This window comes from Camelus dromedarius, chromosome 4, assembly GCF_036321535.1.
Source record: "Camelus dromedarius isolate mCamDro1 chromosome 4, mCamDro1.pat, whole genome shotgun sequence".
NCBI classification, from domain to species: Eukaryota; Metazoa; Chordata; class Mammalia; order Artiodactyla; family Camelidae; genus Camelus; species Camelus dromedarius.
Genome location: NC_087439.1, coordinates 10,909,969 through 10,933,370, shown reverse-complemented (window position 1 = coordinate 10,933,370; position 23,402 = coordinate 10,909,969). Strand labels below are relative to the sequence as shown.

The 23,402-nt window shown below is 34.6% G+C and overlaps 1 protein-coding gene across 6 annotated transcripts in view; it reads left to right on the top strand.

Annotated features, from left to right (window-relative positions):
* Positions 1–23,402, top strand: part of EPB41L5 (erythrocyte membrane protein band 4.1 like 5) — a 102,925-nt gene that overhangs the window by 41,486 nt on the left and 38,037 nt on the right. For 4 of the 6 annotated variants that reach the window (XM_010979172.3, XM_031451259.2, XM_031451258.2 and 1 more), the window contains exons 15-17: positions 219–261; positions 692–807; positions 21,008–21,171. In XM_010979172.3, the coding sequence (XP_010977474.3) occupies positions 219–261; positions 692–807; positions 21,008–21,171 (323 nt within the window). Of the gene's footprint in view, positions 1–218; positions 262–691; positions 808–4,191; positions 6,719–21,007; positions 21,172–23,402 lie in introns of those variants that run through there. The other 2 variants (XM_031451261.2, XM_031451260.2) reach the window with 2 other exon arrangements.

Genomic DNA, 23,402 nt, shown 5'->3' with positions numbered 1-23,402 from the left:
TTGTCGTCTTTGACAGACATTGTCCAGCAAATAAATAAAATTAGTAGTGAAGTGTATATCTAAAGCACAAGTGAAATAGAGGTATATGGAAATGTCAAATGAGCAGAAAAGCAAGTATTTGCCTGTAGGTATGTTTGCTTTTATAAAAGCTAATGTTTTCTGGACATCTTACATTCTTAGTTTTATGTGCCAAGGGTAATTTTTTTTCCTCATTACAGTGTGCACAATAATGTTTCAACTCAGAGTAATGGATCCCAACAGGTAAGACAATTAAAGCTTCTGAAGCAGTGGAACACTGTTGTTAATTATGACAAACTGTAGTATTATTAATTGAATTTTCACAGTGGCATAACCTTGGGGAAATTTTGTGCATTTTCTTTTTCTTATCTGTAAGATGGCTCAGTAATGTGAGACCTGTTACTTTATTTTCTAAGACATTGTAATAGAACGTGTATTCTATAAAACAATTTCTGTCTCTGTAATTTCTGTAAAATGAACAAAATACTAATGTACAGTTAAATTATCAATCTGTCTCTAAGGTGGAATAGATCATTCAAGTATTTGTTTATTACTATGTTTACTATTATATCTGTTCACTGTATAGATAGTTTCCATGTTAATGTTCTATTTATTGGTGAAGAGATCTTTTTATCTAGGCAAAATAGATGATTTTTATAATTTGTGTCCAAAGGCTTGGGGTGTGAGATCCACTCTGCCTGTGATTCCTTCTGTTCCCTCTGGTCCTGTGCTAGTAGAGATTGAGAATCTTCCAAGGAGTCCTGGAGCAGACCAGCATGACAAGAAATGGTTTGTTAACTCGTTAAACCAAAATAAAATACTGCTTGCCTGATAGTATTCTGAATCCCCAGCCGTAATCTTAGAGTACTTTAAATATTATTGAAAGCAAATTATTCATATTTGTAAGCTGAAAAGCAGCATATTACTGAGCAGTCGTATGGGGATGGGAAAAATAAGGGGTATAGATGAAGAAGAGAGTGCAGCTGTCTACATGAAGAACATCATTTCTCTCCTTACTTTGGTTAACATGAGCCGAGTGGGTGCTTCTCTGTTGAAAAAGCCTTCAGTGCCAGGCTATAGACCTTTTCCCAGATCCATAAGGATAATATATTCATTAGACGTTATTCCACACAGCATGCTGCTGCTGCTTTGGATGTGTTTCTTCATTAAGAACTGAAGATAAAGCCAAAAAGGAAATGTAATATAGTTCAATATAAACAAAGCATGAAATACTCCATTTGGGGGGAATCAGATGACAGGGAAGATACTTCATTTGTTTAGATTCCCAGAGTCTTTTTTTTTTTTTTTTAGATTAATAGTAAGTACATAAATATGGATACTTTGTGGCTTATTGGGATTAATCAATAGGGTTCATCCTTCCCCAAATAAATGTATGTGGCGTGGGAGGCTCCTTGGGAATTATTTGACTGAATGGCATGTTGGTTGCATCATCTGTTCAAGTTTTGTGTCTATTTATGAAATGAACCTTAATAATTTATAGGATTTTTCTCTTTTTCTCTTGCTCTTAGTTTGTGTAGTACCTGAAATCTAATGAGTTTCTGTGGTGATCTCAAGGTTTTGGTCAGCTTTCTGTGCAACCAGTTCTTCCTTCATGGTGGTGGGTCAACAGTGGTTGGTGATTATTTTCAGTCTTTGCTATGTAATTGTTTTTCACTGTTTATTATGGCTGGAACTAACTGCAGGGTGCTTTGCTTTTGATGGTTGGGCATATTTTTACTTCAGTTCCAAATAACTTGATTATTTTCCAAGATTAAGGGGATTTCCTTCCTCCCTCCCACACCCCTGGCTGTGTTTTCCTTAAGGAAAATCCTTTTTTCCCCTTTCTGCTTGAGAGTGTGGTGCGGGAGTGCTTTGTGTGTACATGTGGGCACATACTTCAAGTATAAAGACTTCTAAATGTCAAATGTTGGTCTATTTTTTTAAGCCATTAAAAAGTTTCTTCAGTTTTTTTACTGAAAACACAGCTCCGTTAGCAGCTATATTTTATCTCTTTGATGTTAGCAAGGAAACACTACTGAGACTTGAACTATAAAAGAACTCATTTAATACATGCTTACCTTTTATATTAGTATAAAATGAGAGTCTAGTGTGTTTGCATCTGTATTATGACACTGAATCTTTAGTTTTCCTGTTTTATTTTAAAATTTTTTGGCAGGGGTAATTAGGTTACTTTATTTTTATTTATTAATTTTTAATGGAGGTACTGAGGATTGAACCTAGGACCTCGTGCAGCCTAACAAGCATGCACTCTACCACTGCACTATACCCTCCCACCCTCCAATTTTAATTAATACATATTTAATTCTGTTTAACTTGATTTGTTAGTCATTACTCAGTACCTTTGATGCAGCCTTTAAAAAGAGAATATTGTATCAGAGAGTATTGAATATCAAGAAAAATGAAAAATTTGGAGCTGTATGTCCTTCCTTTGTGTACTTGTGCTGAGACCTCCTTTGCTGAAATGGAATCAAATGATGATCCTCAAAACCTAGTGAGCCTCAGTGTATGTTAACAGTGGCATGGAACTGAATATGGAACTGACCTGGCTTGGAGCTAATGGATTCCCCAGCCTTAATTTAAAATGTATTCTACGTTTCATTCTTTGTTTCTGCATGCTTTGATTCTTACTAATACTTTTAGATAAATATAAAACAGTCCTCCTTTAGAAAGTGATAAGTTAATAAAATTTGGAAATGCGATAAGTTAATAAAATTTAGAAATACTCCCTAGGTTTGAACAGTTGGCCAGAATAACGGATTAGTCTATTTCTGGCAGATAACTTTTAGCCAATTTAATCTATACCTACTCCCTGTCCAGTTGTTTAACTTTTTCTTGCTGGTATCTTCTGAATGACATCATTATTTCAGTGAATGATTTGATATGTTAATAACGTAGAATTATCTAATATTGAAACTATCTTTTGAGAAATAATTTATGTATTTTAAATCCATGAATTATTAATAAACAAAGCTGAATAATATTTGGAAAATCTTGCATATGTAGGGGAGAACATAAACCTAATTTAATTTCCTAAATTTTCATAGACCCTATGTTAAGGATTGTGAATTTTATGGGTTAGAGCGGATGAACAACTTATATTTCAGTTAAAGGAAAGATGATTTTATTGTAAAAAAAAAAAAAAGGCTTCCAAGTTTGTTCTGAAAAATCCTGTTAGCTAATTTGTTTTTAGTTTCCTTAAGGAAAAAAGATGAAGATTCATGTTTTGGTTGAGTTTGAAAAATACTCTCATTTAAAAATCTATTCTGAGGCATTTTCTTTTTTTTTTTTTATAATTAGGATGATTTTTTTTCCCTTTGTAGTTATCTTAAATATGTGCTGCCCTTTTTGCCACGTCACAAAACCTTGGCACATGTTTTCTTTCTACTGGAGGACTCTGATCATCTCTAACCAGGAGCTGCTTGTGTGCATGTTTCACTCTCTTACTTTCATAGGCTTATTTATATTGCTTATGCTTATTTAACTATTTCCTGGAGGGGGCTTACAATGTTATCACATTATCTGTACCTGTTGAATTTCATTCTGAGGTCCTATAAACTTTGATTATAGAAGAAACAGTGATTGTCCACTTAATTGGGCACATTGATGTAAACTTACATGGCCTCTGTGAGGGTAGATTTTTATAATACTATTTCTGAATTTTGCTTCTTGGATTTCAGTTTTCTGAAATCACTTGATTTGTGAAATAACTTTTCACAATCGCCCTTTTCTGCATACGGCTTTGTCCTTATGTAGAATTGTCCTTTCAAAACACTTGAATTAAGTAGATTATAAATATTTTTTCTTCTCATTAGAACCTTAAATGACATTTCTGCTTTTAATTTTGATAGTGACATCAGGGACAGATACAGTGTCTTGCTCTCTGTGAAATTTCCTCTTTATTTAATTCACTTAATTGACTGATTTCTTATACATATTTCCATATTGACATTTTTCCATTACATGTAACTTTGTAGGTTTTCCCCTCTTTGTTTATCTTGAATGTTAGCACTGCATGGAGTAGATGTTGATAACTACTTGTAGCACTGGTGCATGCTGGTCCCATTGCCTTTCTCTTTTATTACCTCATACACATTCATTTTCTCCTATTCCTATTAACTAACTGTGCTCCCCTCCCACTCCCCAACCATCCAGGCTCTCTGCTGCCAGTGACTGCCGTCAACGTGGTGGAAACCAGTGGAACACAGGGGCCTTGTCCCCACCCCAGCCTGCACATAGAAACTACACTGACTTTGTCCATGAGCACAATGTGAAGAATGCAGGAGTCCATCATGATGGTCATTTTCCTGGCCCTGCAGCCATGACTGACATATGAGTGTTAAGTCTCTTAGGCATTGGGACTCTTTGTCACGGAAGTTGATGGTATACATTTCCTAGAGTTTACAGAGGATTGATCACATTAGGAAAAGTTGGGAGAAGTTATTTTTATATTTAATCACTAGTAGGGTAGCGTTGTTTGTAATTGAATTCTTTTGTGAAAGGGAAAAGGATCTGAAGGAGCTATATGCCATCAATGATAATGACATGTGTTTTTGTGTTGAAAAGGATATGTATATCATAATTTTGGAAAGTTTTTTTTTTTTTTTTAATGATTTTAACATGTTAACACATCACTTAGAAGTTGTCTCAGGAGATTTGTGTTTACCAACAAGCTGCCCATTATCACACAACTACATGCCATACAAATAGATTGAGGTTAAAAGAATCAGACATACTAAAAGCACACATGAAAGGAAGCATTTTCAGGCATAATATATCAGCCTTTGGTGATATTTTTATAAAACTACTCTTATACAGTATTTTTTTTTCTTATACAGTATTTATAATTCTTTTAAAGTAACCCAGGCTTTAATTTCAGTTAAGTGCCTAAGATTCTATAGTTATAATTAATGTAATCTTAAATTAAGAACTTACTTTCTAATAAATACGAGTATTTTAAATTACCAGAAGGTCCAGAAATCATATTAATGTAACTCATGTAGAGAGATAATTCTGAATGGTTACTTTTGTATGATTAACTGATTAACCAATGTTTAACTAAATGGTTACATTACTACTGAACGGTTGTACAGAATGAAACATGTATTTACTTTTGTCTTTTCATTGTTCTTTTATCTAATGCATCTAGTAGATTTCCCAGGTTTGCAAATAGCCTCATAATCTGGCCTTGTACAACCTTTAAAGTAAAATTCTGAAGCCAAAACCATATCACTTTTAATAGGTTATCACATATCATTTTAACCACTTTCAACTTTTGCATATGTTACTATCTTTGGTCCTTTATTAATTTCAGAATATAATTCTATAGTTGGACAGTAAAATTGTCTAAGCTCTTTGCTTTTAATTATAGAGACAAATTAACTGGAAGAAGTATATTTCTGATGTAATAGGAAATGATATAAGGGAAGCATTTCTTTTGTCTTTTTAGAGTTTTAAAATTTTTAAACAAAATTTTCAAACTTTTAAACTATATGTATGATAATTTGAAGATGTTTTATAGGCTGAGGATTTATCATACTTCAAGATAATGAAGCTTCATTATAAATAAAGTAACCTGTTTACCATCCTTCTCACTTCAGAGTTAGAGGTCAGTCTTATCCATCTCTGCTAGACATAGATGAAGGTTTTGGAGGACCTTATTACTGGATTCTTGGTTGCAAATATAATATAGCTTGTCAATAGAAGACATAACTAGAAGTAAGTAATATTTAAGGAAAAATTTATAGGCAGGTTTCAGTGTGAATTTAACACAGTCATACATAAGGGGATGGATGCTCAAAGTATTCTTTAATGTATCCTCTAAGTAGGAACAGGTACATAAGTAGCCCAGCTCCCTACCTTGGTAAGTCCATCATCATTTAGTGTGCTTAAAAATGGCCACTAATATTTATCTCTCATAATTGTTTAAGACATTACATAGCTCGGATTCTAGTTGTCAAGTACTATCTTCGGTGACTTCTTTCTTAAAGGAGTTAAAATCATAAAATTTTAAGTACAGAAACTCTAGCTTATGCTATTAAAGAAAAGCTTTCATGGGTGTGAGTATGATTAAGAATCTACTATTTCTCCAATAGAAACCAAAAAGGGGTATAATAACACTAGAGCTTTCCTTATCTCTTAAAAGGTGCTGTGGTTTGACTTCTCTCACTTTAAAATTAATCTTAAAAGTCTGAAGGTCAGACTTCTAATGCAGTGCCTTATGTATCTTATCACAATCTTAACTTTGGGAAATATGGAAAGATTATAATTGAAGAATAAGATCTTTAGTTTATATTGAAAGTGGTCATTTTTGTACTTAGAATTAAAGTTAATACTGTTACATTTAAGTGATGGGAGAATCACATCATGGTTTTTCTTTGTTTGAAAACCTTGTTATAAAATAGTTTATATGTAAATTCCTGATGATAGAAACTGGGTTGGAGGAGTGATGGGGCAAGACAGGAAAGGGGGTAGGGGAAGTTAAGGTCTGAGACTGGAAAGTAGTAGAATCAAATTTGTCTATTTTATAGAAATTCTTATAATGCTTCAGGATTTCGTATCAAATATTATGAATATTTGTTGTTGCTACTGGTGTTTTCAAGATGAATATACAACTTGTTTCCAGAGATATGAAGAATTTACAGGTAGCTCAACCTAAATTAAATAAATTGTCACCAACTTACTTATATTGTGCATTTTTATTATGCTTTAAGGGGTCAGCGATCCTACATCCTTGATTAAGGAACTAAAATAGTCTAGAAACACCTTACTTGGTTACTGTCCGTTTGATCAGAGGGAGCCACCAGCCTAGAACTCCAAGACCATGTGATTCAGTTTCAGTGCTTTGGCTAATTTTACTTGGCATAAGTCATTTTAAAATCTTGAATTAAGTTGGTTATGTTTCAGCTGCATTTTTGTAGGCAGAGAACCTTAGAGAAAGACAGCAAAGCTAGTGACCTTCACACTTTCACACATGAAAATACTTGAGTTCTTTTTTTTTAATTGAAGTATAATCAGTTACAGTGTGTCGATTTGTGGTGTACAGCATAATGTCCCAGTCATGCATATGTATACATAATTTGTTTTCACATTTTTTTCACTAAATGTTATTACAAGATACTGATTATAGTTCCCTGTGCTATACAGAAGAAATTTGTTGTTTGTCTCTTCTTGTATTTATAGTGGTTAACATTTGCAAATCTTAAACTCCCATATATGAACTCTTAAGGTCATTATTTCTTTTGATGGTAAAAACATTTCAAAGGCATTTACCTATCTCTGAGTATAATCTAACCTTTATAATCTTGATAGTGTAATCGTAGATATACTTTTAAATGAATTTACAGAGAAGAACAAACTTCATTTGTCCTACTGTGTATATAATATCTATATTTTTAAAGGCAGCCAGTTTACAAATATTGTAATATCAATATAATTCAAGTCACTTTTTTTTCTTCTTTTTTTTTTTGAGTTATAGTCAGTTTACAATGTTGTGTCAGTTTCTGGTGTATAGCACAGTTTTTCAGTCATACATAAATATACATTCAAATCACTTTAAGGGGACTTTTTAATTTATATCTAAAGTATTGACTCAGAAACTGTTGCTATTTATAACACTTGGGTCAGTCTTTATTGTTAACATTGTCTGATATGTAAAAGGTGCCATATAAACATGTCAGGTTATAAAACTGAAGTGTCTCCTGAATGGAGGACAGGGAGGGGGCTTGCTTGTTTCATAGGATAAAAGGATTAGCTGAGCCTTAATTATGTAAGTTTCTCTTATTTACTAGATTTTTGCATATTTGCTTGGTTGATATGTTAAAAATTATTTTGATTTAATAACCCTGCTTTATAACTTTCATGTGTCCTAATGTCATGTATGTCATATGTCCATCTTGCCAAACAGTACAATAGATGAAAGGGGTAAGGAGTGGAGGATTATGGTGTTTCGGGGTTTCAGGAAGAAGAGTATGGTGGAAATGACTGGCTTTGCAGGCATAAGAACACTAATCCTCAGCTTTGATCCGTTTTACTTCCCTATATAGTCACAGATGTAAACTGAAAAAAGTTGGAAGATGGTTGTCCCATCTTCCAGAGCAAGCAGTGTAGCATGCTCTGATGGTGGGAGTAGTAATCATTTGAACCATGGTACTTTAACTGTTTGGGTCCAGGCAAACTCATTTCTAAACCATTGTTAATTGCTTTGAAAGGGTATTATTTTGTGTGTTAGGGTTTGAAAGTAATACCACATTTCTTTCATTTATTTTATATCCTTGGCATATAGGGCTTGTATAGATTTGCAAAAATAAAATCATCTTGCACCAGTAATATTTAATCTCTTACCACCACATGCTTCTTACATTTTTAATATAAATTATACCACATCATCAGTTATACCTTGCTTCCAGAATTTGTAAATGCTTGCATGTGAGATGCTTTTATGTAAAGGACAGAATTTGAACATAATTTTGTGATGGGGAAACTCCCTGTCTTTCTTCATCTGTCTCTCCATATGCCTCTGTCTCTTGCCTAAAATGTGATTTGCCAGATCTCTCCTAGATATTATGAATCACGTGAATTTAGCTATGATATTCTTCTTCAGCTCCCCTTCTCCAAGAATCTAAAAATTTCCCATCCTCTGTTCATATAAAGTAACTTTTACTTTAGTCACATGAAATCACTGTGAGAATTTTGTCCTCCTGAGTTGACATTAACCTTGGTGGCATAGATACTAGGACAGGAGGCACAAGGAGGATGTGTTCTGTCACTTTTTCTTCATTTCTTGACCATTTCTAGTTTGTTATATACTCTTCAGCTGCTTTGAGCTCTTTGGGCTGGTGAGAAGGATAATAATATTGGGCTCAGAGAATTAGTGAATTGATAAAGAGAAAAATTCAAAGGAAATTGATCAAAAGAAAAATGTTTGTGGCTTTTTTAATGATACATTTTAATTTTTATGCTTAAGTAGGGAAAACAAGTGTTCCTGTTATTTCTAAAGAAATTGTTCTCACAGATGTTTTGTTTTTAGATAATTACCTAAGACTCTGCTCCTAACAACAAGCTGTAGCCTTAATTCTAGTTGATGGTACGTAGTGAACTTCATACATTTTGTTCCTGACAACTGGCCAACATTTTGTTTACATTGGCATGGAGAAGAGATACCTGACCTGGAGAACAACATTCTCCAAGGAATATGACTGAAGACTCCCTTAGTGATGTAATAAACCTATGTCTCCTCCTCCGAAAAACCGGTTCAACAGCTGCAGACCTTACTTCTTGTTGAAGGGAATTCTTCTTTGTTTTGTTTTTAACTAATCTTAATAAAGAAGAAGGAAATGAGATATACCAGTATATGGTTAGGATTCATAAAACGTTGCAGATCTTAGTAAAAATTTAGTCATGACTGATGTTGTTATATTAAAAGAAAAATATTTTAAATTATTAGGAATGGAGTAAAAGAATCAAAGTAAGAGATGATAATAGGAAGCCAATTGCTGGTGTGGTTTTTTGTTTGTTTTTTGGGTTTTTTTGGTGGAACTAGTTAGAGGAGTATCCAGAGAAATTGTGGAAACATCCCAGCATGTAAAATATCACTACAATATATATGATTACACAGAAGAGTTTCTTATGACAAAGTTGTGTTGGTAGCCCAGCAGTTTGCTTCAGTGATTATTTAATTGCAGACTTGCTAGGAGTTTGGAGATAAGACCCACTTTTAACAACTTACATTAATTCTTTTTGGCTATGGAGCTGATTCTTTCTTCTAGCATAACCTTTGGAAGTCTTTAGAAAGACCTGGGGAGATCTGGGTACTCTAGAATATCCAGGTTATCACTTTGATTGGATCTTTACAGTTATGCTAGAGTAATAGTCATTAAAAATAATTGAGTAAGTTGGAAAGGCACTGAATATCAGTCTGAGGAGTTTGGACTTGGTAAAGAGAACTGAGGCAAACATTGCAGTTTTTAAGTGAAAGATCTTGGGAGTCATATCAGTGTCTCCTTTTTTGATTCACCTCATTATTTGCTGCATACCTATCAGAGTACCTCCTTCCTTCTCACTTTCGTATACACAGTCACTTATAATTACTCCTTTGCATGGATCCTCAAATTTCTTGACCCTTCCCCTGTGGTACACATCTAGTTTAATCCTGGATAGATCCATTTCTGTCTACTCTGCATGTAGATGGTAAATGTGAAATGCAATATTGTTAAATGGTCTTTCTTTAATTTTTGGCCAGTAAGCTCAAGTTAGGCCTTCAGTGCTATCTGAATTCTTACCATATTTCCTTAATCTATTCATTTTCCCACTATGCCAGCAGTAATTTCTCCTCTTTGAAGCCTCTACCGTCTCCTCACTTCTCACTTTTTTTTAATATATTTTTATTGAAGTACAGTCAGTTTACAGTGTTGTGTCAATTTTTGGTGTACAGCACAATGCTTCAGTCATATAGGGACATACATACATTTGTTTTCATATTCTTTTTACCATGAATTACTATAAGATATTGAATATAGTTTCTTGTGCTATACAGTATAAATTTGTTAATTTATCTATTTTATATATATTAGTGAGTATCTGTAAATCTTGAACTCCCAATGTATCCCTTCCCACCCCCTTCCCCCACTGATAACCATAAATATGTTTTCTGTGTCTGTGAGTCTGTCTTGTAAATAAGTTTATTTGTCTCTTTGTTGTTGTTGTTGTTGTTTTTTAGGATTCCACATGTAAGTGATATCACATGGTATTTTTCTTTGTCTTTCTGGCTTCACTTAGAATGACATTATCCAGGTCTATCCATGTTGCTGCAGATGGCATTATTTATTATTTTTTATGGCTGAATGGTATTCCATTGTATAAATATACTACAACGTCTTTATCCAGTCATCTGTCAATGGACATTTAGGTTGTTTCCATGTCTTAGCTATTGTAAATTGTGCTTCTGTGAACATTGGGGTGTGGGTGTCTTTTTGAATTGAGGTTCCCTCTGGATATATGGCAGGAGTAGGATTGCTGGATCATATGGTAAGTCTGTTTTTATAGATTTTTGAGGACTCTCCGTACTGTTTTCCATGTCCCTTCTTCTGAATGTTTAATTTAATGACTCATTTAATTTCTCATTTCTTAGAATACGCTGTTACAGTTTCATAAGCACCTTCCTTTCTGTCTTCCAGCACATTTAATATACTTATTTTAAACTCGTTTTTAGATTGTATTATCCTTTCTACTTACTCGGATGTAAATTTTCCCATTTCTTGGGTTCCTTTGGTTGTCTGTCTTAGCATCAGATTTCTTTACATGCTTTGTAGTTTTTTGTTTATGAGTTTATCTTGTCTTGTTTTCTTTCAGTGGGTTTCTTTTCTTTCCTTCTTGCCATGCTAATAACCCTTTCCTATAAGGCAGTTTTGAAATTGCCCCAGCCCTGACTTTTTGAAGTCCTCAGCTCTGAAGAAGGTCTTATAGTAGGATCTTTCAGAGAAATTGCCTCCAGTCCTTGAGCCAGGATATGGTGGTTTGATTGTTGGTTGCACTGATATTTCTAATTCTTCCCTTCATTTCAGGTAAGCACTTTGTTTTCATTTGAAATTGAACTTGTGACTTGAGCTTTTTTAGCCTCTGTTTGTATCTAGAAGATACAGTTCCCTGGTTTCAAGTAATCAATCTGACTCTTGTTCTCTGCCTCACAGGAGGTGTCTCATTTCCTCCAGGGAGTTGGATTTTTGATTCCAGTGCCTATTTCCACTCTCAGCTCCCTGAGTTCCTCCTGGCTTGAGCCCAGATTCATTCCTGGGAGTTTATCACTGTTGTTTTTGTAAATGGCTGAGTCCTCTGCCTTGTTTTTCTATTAATTGCTGTCTTCATCTATACAAGGTTCAACTCCTGTTTTCTCTTTCTAGGCCATCATTTGTACCTATAAAGACCATCTTATTTTTAGTATTTAAAGCATACTTCAAGTTGCAGAAGGTCCAGTTCTAATCTTACACCAGTTTAAAGATTTCCCCTTCCCCCATTCTCATTCCCATGGTGGTGGTGGTTTGTTTTAATCTTCACTTTCTCCCACTTATTCTCATGGTACTTACTTTCAGGGTTGACAAAGGAGAAAGAGGAAAGAGGGCAAAGCCATTTGTGAATGATGCTGTTGTAATCCAGCTAGGTGTCATGGCATAAATACAAGTGCTAGTTCTTTTGTGCTACACATTAGTACGTGTTTTTCAGAGGCCTTCACAGAACCCATCACTTCCCCCAACATAGGCAGTACACTTCATCTCTTGCACACTTTTTCTCTCCCTTATTCCTGGTTCAGCTCTTGCCCATGAATATACTTTTATTGCTTGGGTCATCTTACCCTGGGACATTTTTCTCATGGGTGGAGTTCCACTGAATGGATTTTAAGCTGGACTTATCCTTGGCTCAAGGGAAGTTCATACGTTTTTTCTTTTCTCCCAGCTGCTTATTTTGGAAAACTTCAAGCCCACAGGGAAGTTGAAAGAATAGTGAATGAATAGCCATATGCCCTTTCCCCTAGAACCTTCACCTGTTAATATTTTGCCTGTTTGCTGACATTTATTTTCTTCACTGAACTAATTGAGGATCACAATGCAGACATATTACTGTATTGCTTAATACTTCCTTTTGCATGTATCTTCAAAACTAGAGACAGTTTTGTATATAACGTATTTAGTATACTCAGAAATGTTAACATTGTTCTGACACTACTATAGTTCATACTCAGATTTTCCCAAATGTTTCAGTAAATGCCATTTATAGCATTTATAAAGGTTTGTAGGTTTTTTCCTGCCTGATAGCTGTTTTTCTGCCTGATTCAGTATCCAGTCAAGATATCAATTAGTTTTTCATGTTTCTTTAATCATGAAAAGTTCCCCAACCTTTTTTGCCTTTCATGGCATTGACATTTAAAAAAAAAAAAAAAAAAGTCTATGCCAGTTTCTTTGCAGAATACATCTCAACTTAGATTGTGTGGCTGTCTTCTTATGATTAGATGAGGCTAAACATTTTTACTAGTGTTTTGGTTAAAGTGATGCCCATTAGATTTCTCTGTAAAAGTACCTATTTCCCTTTTAATCTGTGGAGTGTGATTTTGAGACTGAATGGATATCCTATTCCCTAAAAGTCTTTTTATCTAGTGGTTTTAATCATCCATTGATAATTTTTGCCCAAATCAATTATTGTTACTTTGCTGTTTACAACATGGTGACTTTCAACTCTGTCCTTCTTTCTACAAATATGAGTTGGCATTCTTCTGTAAAAGAAAGCTTTCCTCTTCTCACTTTTAAAGGAAATAATTTGTTATTAGTAGACTGGTGAATTTTTAAAAATTATCATCCACTCCTGTTGTTCATTTTGATGTGTGACTTAATCCAAATTTAGCCTGTGGGAAACTGCATTCTTGCCCTGCCAAACACTGTAAATGTAGCTTTTCCAACAGCTGACCATACCCCCAATTGCCGCATATTATTAAGGTAAGCTCCAGTCAGCTCACTGAGTTTGGACCTCGCTGTGCTGAAAGATGTACTTCCCTACATGGGAAATACATTTACACATACTCTCAAACTTAGAGAGTTGTACATTACAGTTTTCTAAGCGCTCTCCCAATGCCACACCTGACATGGGCCTAGTAGTTTCTAATGCTCAGCAACACCCCCACCACAAAGTAAGGTGCCGTTCTCCTATCTTACAGATTCTTTGAGAGCCTCCATTTACGTGATGTGATTTTGCAGTGCCCTACTCTCCTGGGGAAAGGAAAAGTGCTCTCTTGTCCTTTGAATACCCTTGCAGAATGTCCCTTTGGATTTCTTATGTTTTCTTTTATGGCCTGGATAATGTAGTACTCTCAAGTACTTTTTAGTAAGTCCTGCTCATCTTTAGAGTGTGAGATGATTTGTTTCCTAGGACTGCTGTTACAACTGGTGACAATAGAAATTTTGTCTCACAGTTCTAGAGGCTAGAAGTCTAAGAGATCATGGTATATAGGCAGGATTGCTTCCTTCTGGGGGCTATGAGAAACTGTTCTGGGGCTCCCACCTAGCTTCTGGTGGTTTGCTAGCAGTCTTTGGATTGCAGAATCATTGCCTGATCTCTGCCTTCATCTCCACATGGCCTTGTGTCTATATTTCCCCCTTTTATAAGGACATCAGTCATACTGGATTAAGTGCCTACCCTGCTCTAGTATGATCACATCCTACCTTAACACCTTCAACTATCCTGTTTCCAAATAAGATCCCATCCTGAGGTGCTGGCCAGGCATGAGGTCTTCAACTTACACATTTGGGTGGGGGGCACTGTTTAACCCATACCATGAGTATTTTTAAAACCATTGTTCTTAAATTCTTTTATATGTGGGCTTCTATTTCATTTCTGACTCATGAAATTTTTAATCTTATTTTTTAATATCATGGACTGAGTATTTGGGCTCCCCCCACCATTCATATGTTGAGATATAATTCCCAGTGTGACAATGTTTGCAGTAAGACCTTTGGGAGGTAACTTTCTGAAGGTGGAAACTCACAAATGGAATTAGTGCCCTTATAAAAGAGACCCCTCATTCCTTCTTCCATGTGAGGACACAGCAAAAAGACAGTTGTCTGTTAGCTAAAAAGAGGGCCCTCACCAGACACCATATCTGCTGGAAAGTCTTTACAGCTTATAGAACTGTGAGAGAAATTTCTGTTGTCAATAAGCTACCTAGTCTATAGTGTTTGTTACAGTAGCCTGAACAGACTATACATGTGTAGTTAGAAAAACAGTTTGTCGTGTGTCCACATTAGGACCACAGGAGATGAACTTCTACCAGTTCTCATATTCTTGTCCAAAAATATTGATATCCATATTTCTAAAAATTTATGATGAAAATTTCAAAATTATATAAAGATAGAACATATGATGAACCGCAGCATTCTCATCAGCCAGCTTCAACAAATTACAGTATTCTGCCTCTTTTCTTTCATTTGTTCCCTATCACCACTTTTCTTTTGATATTGTTATCCTTATTTTTTTTTTAAAAAAGCCTCACAAGTTAACACTGATTCACCCTTAGGAAGGATAACAATTGGACCAGTAGAAAAAGGCTTGAAAATGAGCAGATGAGATGGTTTTACATTAATAGATTTTTACAGTGTTCAAGATGAAATGTTCCTGAAGTGCCTTTACTGCAGTGGTTTCCAAATGAGTTCTAGTGAAGAAATTCTTCTAATTAAATTTATCTGGGAATGACAAATAAAATCCCATGAGAAAGCTACCATGTGGATACCAAAAGTCTACCACTATTTCTGTGTTTTCTGTAAGTCATGTAAGTCTGGAATCTTTGGGCTCTGTAGAACACATTTTGAAAATGAAGGAAAAGCGACTTGTCCAAAGTTGTACAGCCAGGTAGTTGCAGAGATAGGACTGGGACACAGATCTCTTGACTTGTGTATAAGTTCTCTTTCTTTGTTTTTACTTTCTCTTTTAACAATTTGCAAAAGAATTTCTTACTATTTGGGTCAAAGACACAGTGTATAATTAAAATACAGCCATCATTCCTCTAGGAAAGAATGTCACTGGCAATTTCTTTCCGCTTAGTATTAGATCAACAAAATAAGATGTATACAACCTTTGAGCATTCTCAGGGCAGGTGAATTGGGTTGAGAGTCTCATTCTTTAAAAAACTGGTAAAATAGAATATTTTGGATTTCTGGTTGAATTATTTTAATTTCACTTTCCTGCTTTCATTGCATTGATATATACAGTTGATTTGTGGGTATTGATTTTGTATCCTACAAGTTTGCTGAACTAGATTAGTACTTTCTAGTTTGAAAATTCTGTACTTGGCTATGGTTTTTTTTTTTAAAGGCAACTTTGTTTTCTATTTTTACATATTATAAAATTCATTTATTGTAAGCACACAATTCCACAATTTTTAGAAATGTGTAAAATTGAAAAATCATCGCCACAATCTAATTTTAGAACATTTTCATCATCCCCAAAAGTTCAAACTTTATAAATTTAACTTTCCTAGACACTTTATATAAATGTAATCATACAATATATAGCGTTTTATGTCTGGCTTCTTTCGTCTAGCATAATGTTTTTGAGATTCATCCATGTATCCTAGTACATTCCTTTCAATTGCTGAATAGTAATCCATTTTATGGATATACCACATTTTGTTTATCCATTCACCAGTTGTTGGAAATTTGCATTGTTTCCATGTTCTGACTGTGAATAATGTTACGAGCATTCCTGTACATGTCTTTGTGTGGACATAGGGTATTGTTTCTCTTGAATAGGTTCCTAGGAGGAAAGTTACTGGATTGTGTGGTGAGTTCCTATTTTAACTTTTGAAAAAATCGACCTGTTTTCTGGAGTGGAAATGCATGAATGTTTCAGTGTCTCCACATCCTCTCCAAAACTTGTTTTTTCTTTTTGATTATAGCCATTGTAGAGGGTGAATAGTGGTATTTCATTATGGTTTTGATTTCTGTTTTCCTGTGGGCTTGTGATGTTGAGTGTCTTTTTACGTGCTTATCAGCTATTTATAGATTGTTTCTGGAGAAATGTCTATTTGGCTATTATTGTTTTAAAAGTTCTTTGTATATTTTGGATACTAGTCCCCTATCAGATGTATGATTTACAAAAATTTTCTCTTAATCTGTGAATTCTGTTTTCACCTTCCTGATAGTGGGTTTTTTTTTTTTTTTTTTTTTTGAAGTTCAGGCATTTATTTCATTGTGATGAAGTCCAAGTTTTTCTTTTATGGCTGGTGCCTTTGGTACCATATCTAAAAATAATTCTGCCAACCCAAAGTCAAAGACTTTTTTCCCCTATATTTTCTTCAAATATTTAGTTTCAGTTCTTAACGTTTGACTCTGTTAACCATTTTGATTTAACTTTTATGTATGGTATGAAGTAAGGGTCTAAATTCATCTTTTTGCATGTATTTCTAGTTGTCTTGCCACCATTTGTTGAAGAACTATCCTTTTGCTGTTGATTTGTCTTGGCAAAATCAACCATAAATGTAGGGAATTCAGGACTCTGAATTTTGGTCTGTTAATTTACATAACCTGTCTTGATTTCTGTGGCTTTATAAAGCAAGTTATACTTTGTTCTTTTTGATCCATGAGTTATTTAGAACTGCATTACATAGTTTCCAAGTATTTGGAGATTTCCTAAGGAACTTTCTATTTTGGATTTCTAATTTAATTATGTTCTGGTCAAAGAACATACATACTTTGTATGATTTAAATCCTCTTGAATTTACCAACTGTTGTTTTATGGCCCAGAATATGGTCTGTCTTAGTCATTATTCTGTGTGCACTTGAGAAGAACATGTGTTTTGATGTTTTTGGTGGAGTGTTCTATAAATATCAGTTAGGTAAAGTTGTGGTTAGTGCTTTTCCCGTCTACTATATCCTTGCTGATTTTCTGCCTGCTTGTTCTATCATTAATTGAAAGAAGGGTATTGAAACCTCCAACCATACTTGATTTGCCCTTTACTCTGCAGGTTTTTCAGTTTTGGCTTCATGTATTCTGAGGCTCTGTCATTAAGTTCATAAATATTTAGGATTGTTATATTCCCTTGATTAAATGACCCCTTTATCCTTATGAAATGATCATCTTCATTTTAAGTACATTCTTTGCTCTGAATTCTACTTTGATACCAGTATATTCCCTATTGCTTTCTTTTGACTAGTGATAGTGTATCTTTTTCTATCCTTTTATTTTTAATCTCTTTGTTTCTTTATATTTACATTGTGTTTCCTGTAGGCAGCACATAATTGGGTTTTTCTTTTTAAATCAACTGGCAATCTCTACATTTGAAAATTGCTATGTTTATACCATTTTCATTTAGTATGGTTATTGATATGAGTGAGTCTGTCATATTGCTATTTGTTTTCTATTTGTCCCATGTTTCTTGTTCTTATCTTCCTCTTTATTAATCAAGTGTTTTTTTTTTAATTCCATGTATGTCCTTTTTTCACTCTTTAGCTAGAACTCTGCTTTTTTTTGCTTTAATGGTTACTTTAGCATGTATAGCTTTAATTTATCACAGTCTATTTTCAAAGCGTATTAGGCCATTTCATGTATAGCATAAGAACCTTACAGTAGTATCCTTCTATTTCTTCCCTCCTAGCCTTTTTACTATCATTGTCAAGCATTTTAATATCATGTATGTTTCAGACCACACGTTCATTTTACTTCTACCTGTAAATCTTCCTTTAACATTTCCTTAATGCTGGTCTTTTGGTCATGAATTCTTTTAATAAATGGCAGTGATTTTGTCTTTTTTTTCTTCTTAAGATATAATTTGCATACCATACCATTTATCCATTCAAAGTGGGCGATTCAATGTTTTTAGCACATTCATAGAATTGTGCAACCTTCATTACAATTTTATTTTAGAATGTTTTTGTCCCCCCTAAAATAAACCCCATATTTATTATCAGTTGTCCTGCTCATCACCTATTCACCCACGTGGTGTGGGAGGGATTCCCCCACCCTATATACTACAAGATGGCCAAAAACACAATGCCCCGCACTGGACAGATGAGAGAGACAGCAGTTTATTAGACACATACACTCATGGCTTAAGGAAGGAGGAAATCTCACAACGTATAGGGCCACGTGGGTGTTTCACTTGGAAGCAAAGTAAACAAACATGGGCTTTGGGAGCAGGCTTTATAGTAACATGAGAATGAGATGACCGCTGGTTCCCACCAGAGGTTGTGATTGTCTTGTCTGAATAGTATCACAGGCTGGCAGAGAAGTGAAACTTGTTAGGTTAAGAATCTGGCAGGATGCAGCTGATTTAGTTGATTGTAGAACCTGGAGGGGGAACCTTTTTGACTGGGAGGGAATATCTGGTGAGAGCAGGGAAACTCATGCTTAGGCCTTTGGGGCCCTATGAGGCTCAAGGGTGTCAAGGCAGCCCTTAATACTGAATTTTCATCTCAGACCTTACACCAGGCAGTCAATCCCCATTCCTTTCCAGCCCCTGGCAAACAGATCCACTTTCTGTGTCTCTCTGAATTTGGCTGTTCATTTCATGTGAATAGGCTCATACAATATGTGATATTTTGTGTATGGCTTTTTCCCTTAAGATTATGTTTCCCAGGTGTCATAGCATGTGTCAGTACTTAACTCCTGTTATTGCTGGTTAGAATTCCACTCTGTGGATATGCCACATTTTGTTTAATCCATTCCTCAATTGAGCATTTGGGTTGTTTCCACTTTGGGGCTATTATGAATAATGATGCTGTGAACATTTGTGTACACATTTTTGAGTGGATGTTTTCACTTTTCCTTGGTATATACCTAGGTTTTCCTTTGTTCAGAATTTTTTGGCTTGATATAAAATTTGGGTTGATAGGTTTTTTCTTTCAGTGCTTTTAAAATATTCCTCCACTGCCCTCTAGGTTGCATTATTTCTAATAAGAAATCTGCTATCATCCTTGTCTTTTTACTTCTTTGAACGTATAATGTTTTTGGATGCTTTTAATAAGTTTTTCTTTTTATCATTGGTTTTAAGCAATTTGGTTATGATGTGCTTTGGTGTAGTTTTCATCATGTTTCTTATATTTGGCTTTGTTGAAATTCTTGGACTTAAAAGTTTATAATTGTCATCAGGTTTTTTAAACATTTCAGCCATTTTTTTTCTTCAGATATTTGCTCTGTCCCACCCTCACTTTGGGACTTCAGTTATTCATACAGTAGATTGCTTGAAGTTGTCCCACAGTTAACTTTGATATTCCTTCATTTTGGTGGATTCTTTTGCCTCTGTGTGATTTTATTTTGGATAGTTTCTATTGCAATGCCTTTGAGTATCTTTTCTAAAGTCTAGTGTACTGTCACTCTATTTTAATATATTTTTCATCTCACATATTGTAGTTTTCATCACTAGAAGTTTGATTTGGGTTTCTTCAGTATCTTCCAGTTTCTGCTTAACTTTTTGAACATATGGAGCACAGTTGCAGTAACTGTTGTAGTGTCTTTCTCTGCTATTCTAACATCTGTGTCAGTTTCTATTGATTGATTATTCTCTTTAGTATGGGATTTCTTTTTCTGTCTCTTTGCATTCCTGGTAATCTCTGAGTGGATGCCTGACATTTTGAAATTTACTTTGTTGGATGCCAGATCATTTTGTAGTCCTTTAAATCTTGAGTTTTGTTTTGGGGTACAGTTGAGTTACTTGGAAATAGTTTGGTCCTTTCAGGTCTTACTTTTATGTTGTGTTCTGTCCGTTTGTTGCCATGCTTAATCTACATTTATTATTCTCCATTACTGTGGCAAGACCTTCCTAATACTCAGTGCCCTTGAGTTATGTTTTTACATTCTGTCCGTGGAAAGGAGCATTGTGGTCCAGTATGAGTGTCACTAGTATTTTCCCAGCCAAACAGGATGAAAACCTTTTGGATAGTCCCCCCCACCCCCACCCCCAGCCTTAGGGAGTTACACACATTCCCTGATTAGTACTCTGCTGGATACTTGAGGGGGCCTTTCTGTAGACCTCCAGGATTCTCTCCTTGAAGCCCTGCTCTCTCCTGTCTGGTATTCTTCCTATGAATTTCAGCGGCTTGGTCTCCCTGGATTCTCAGCCTCATCTTCTCAGCTAAGGGAGGCTTGTGTGCTCTGCCTCATTGCAATCTCTCGGCACCACCGCACAGAAACTCTCTCAAAGCAATTTCATTTGTTTTCCGAAACTCCGAATCATTGACTTTTGTTGTCTAATGTCTAATGTCTTGAAAATAGTTTATTTTTTCCCCTTGGGTTATTTCAGTTGGGAAGATAAATTCAGTCCCTTTTATTCCATCATGGATGGAATAGAATCTGCCCCAAAGGATTTAGACAGATGAACAAACCAGTTGGGATATGAACTCTTAAATAATTTTTTTTCCAACGAAGATTTTTGTTGATATTTTAAATTCTTTTCATGATAAGTTTCTTGGTGTAAGTAAGTTTTCTGTTACCTTTACAGCTTGCCTCTGAAGATTGACTTGCTAGATAGTCCAGACTTACTGGAAACAACCATTGATGATGTAATTGGGACACTTGACACTATGGACACATCCCAGGCACCAGATGAAATTAACAAAGCCACCATGCAGACTGGATCAGAGGAACCTGAAGTTGAACACGGGAGTAAGTAAATGTTCTGTATAACATCAGTGACGTTTCTTTATTTTACTCCCCTTTGAAATGAGCTGTGTAAGTCAGTTCCTCCAATAATATTTTATGCATCAATGTTGAATTTGAAATTTTAATGTAGAATAGTTATACCTTCTTGCCTTTTTGGCTTAAGGGTCCGTTGAAATATTTATGGTCTTACATAATTGAGACCATTAAACATTTGTATTATTTATAAGTGATTAAACATTTTCGAATTTTCAAATTTGCTTTTTGTTTCTTGAGTGAAAATTAAGAAAGAAGTTTCCTTAAAGATTTTTTTAGGGCACAGTCTTGAATAAATGTTTGAACATTCGATTAACTCCTAGAAAGTATTTTGTTATTAATGAGGGTTGTTGTTGCCCAAAACCACAAAAATAAATAAGTCAGAATGCATGCTGCTTTCCTTAACTTCTTAAAAGGTTAAAAGGAAACAGTAGATTGCACACTGAAAAATTCTATGTATTTGTGAGTTTGGTTTGATATTAAAGTGTAAACTGTCTTTAAACAGGAAGTTTCTATTGAATTTCAGTGTAAAGTGTGTTCATTTAAAAGCAGCTTATACTTATGTGACTCTTGCCAACTTTGATTTCTATTGCTAAAATTAGACTCCATCTTTAAACAGCTCATGGGAAATTGCCTGTGAGTATGCTGTTGTCTCTGAAGAGTGTGGAATACAGCAGGAGTGTTTGGTAATTTACACAGAAGTGTTAATGAGCAGTTACACAGTGCTTCTGGTTAATAGAACATGCTGAAGTAATAATGGTAATTGGCATTAAAAATTTGTTCTTTCGTTCCCTAAGTAATCACTACAAATACACGGTTAAACAAATGTTCTGATATATCATAGTTATGTTTTTATTGACATCTATCATGTTTAAATTGTGCTTGTGAGTCTGAGGTCAGGGAAACAAATTTATTATGTTGATAATTTCAGAATGGTATTCTAATCTGTTTTTTGTTTTTTTTTTAAGGTAGTAGTCAGTTATTGGATTAAGAAAACTCTCCATTACTCCAGGCACACTTTGTTTTATTGCACTTTGCAGATACTGTGCTTTTTACAGAATGAAAGTTTGAGGCAACCCTGCATTGTTAGATGATGGTTAGCATTTTTTAGCAATAAAGTATTTTTTACTTAAGGTTTATACATTGTTTGTGTAGACTTAATGCTATTGCACACTGAATAGACTACAGTATAGTGCAAACAAAACTTTTATATGTACTGGGAAACCAAAAAAATCATGTGACTCACTTTATTGCGGTAATCTGGAATGGAACCTGTGATATCTCTAAGGAATGCCTGCATTTCTCATGTACTTTCTTTGCAACAGTTTCTTTTGGTTATTTTCTAGTTTCCACAGCCCTGCCCTGGACCCTGTCTCTTGTTAGAAATGATCACTTTGTCACTGGCAAGATGTGAGATGTAACAGACCAAAGTCATTAGGATTTAGATTCAACCAGAAGCAGGAGCTGTTTAATACAAAGTATTTTCAGGGTTAAAATAAAAAGTATCTTTTAGAGGATGGCAAGATTGATTTTATTTACATTACATTTTATGTCCATTATATGAATTTTTAAAGTTTTTAAAATTCTTTCAGTGCTGCAATAGTATTCTATTAGCAAACAACATTTACTTAGTACATACTTTTAAGGAAATTGTATTGGTTTTGGGGAATATGGTAGAACAAACTAGGGATGCCTAGAAAAGAAGAGCTCAAATGATATGTAACAACTTCAAATATTTCAAAGCCTGTTATATCAAAAACTTGACTTTATGTCATTTTATTTGTGGATCTTAGATCAGCAATTTGAAAGTATAGGGAAGCAGATTTGGAATCAGTATAGGGAATAATTTTTTAACTGTTTCAGGAGTAGATACCTAACAGTGAGGGAGCCCTTCATTCTACTGAGCAGCTTAAATGCTATAGACGTTGTGGCAGAAGAAATTGTTGCATAGTGTAGGAGTTTTATTAGTAACAGTTCAGATGTATAACATTTGCACAGGGTCAATCAATGGAAATAAGGTTTTGATGTTAAGAATTAAGTTCTTATAATCTTGGTACCCAATTTATTCTGTATTTTCTTTTGGTTGTAATGTCAAAATCCTGATTGACCTAGGTAAGTAGTTATAAATGATAACTTTTTTTAAAGAAGTTTATCCTAGAATCTCAGGGTATTTCTCAGCTAAACAGAAGGTAGGAGAAGAA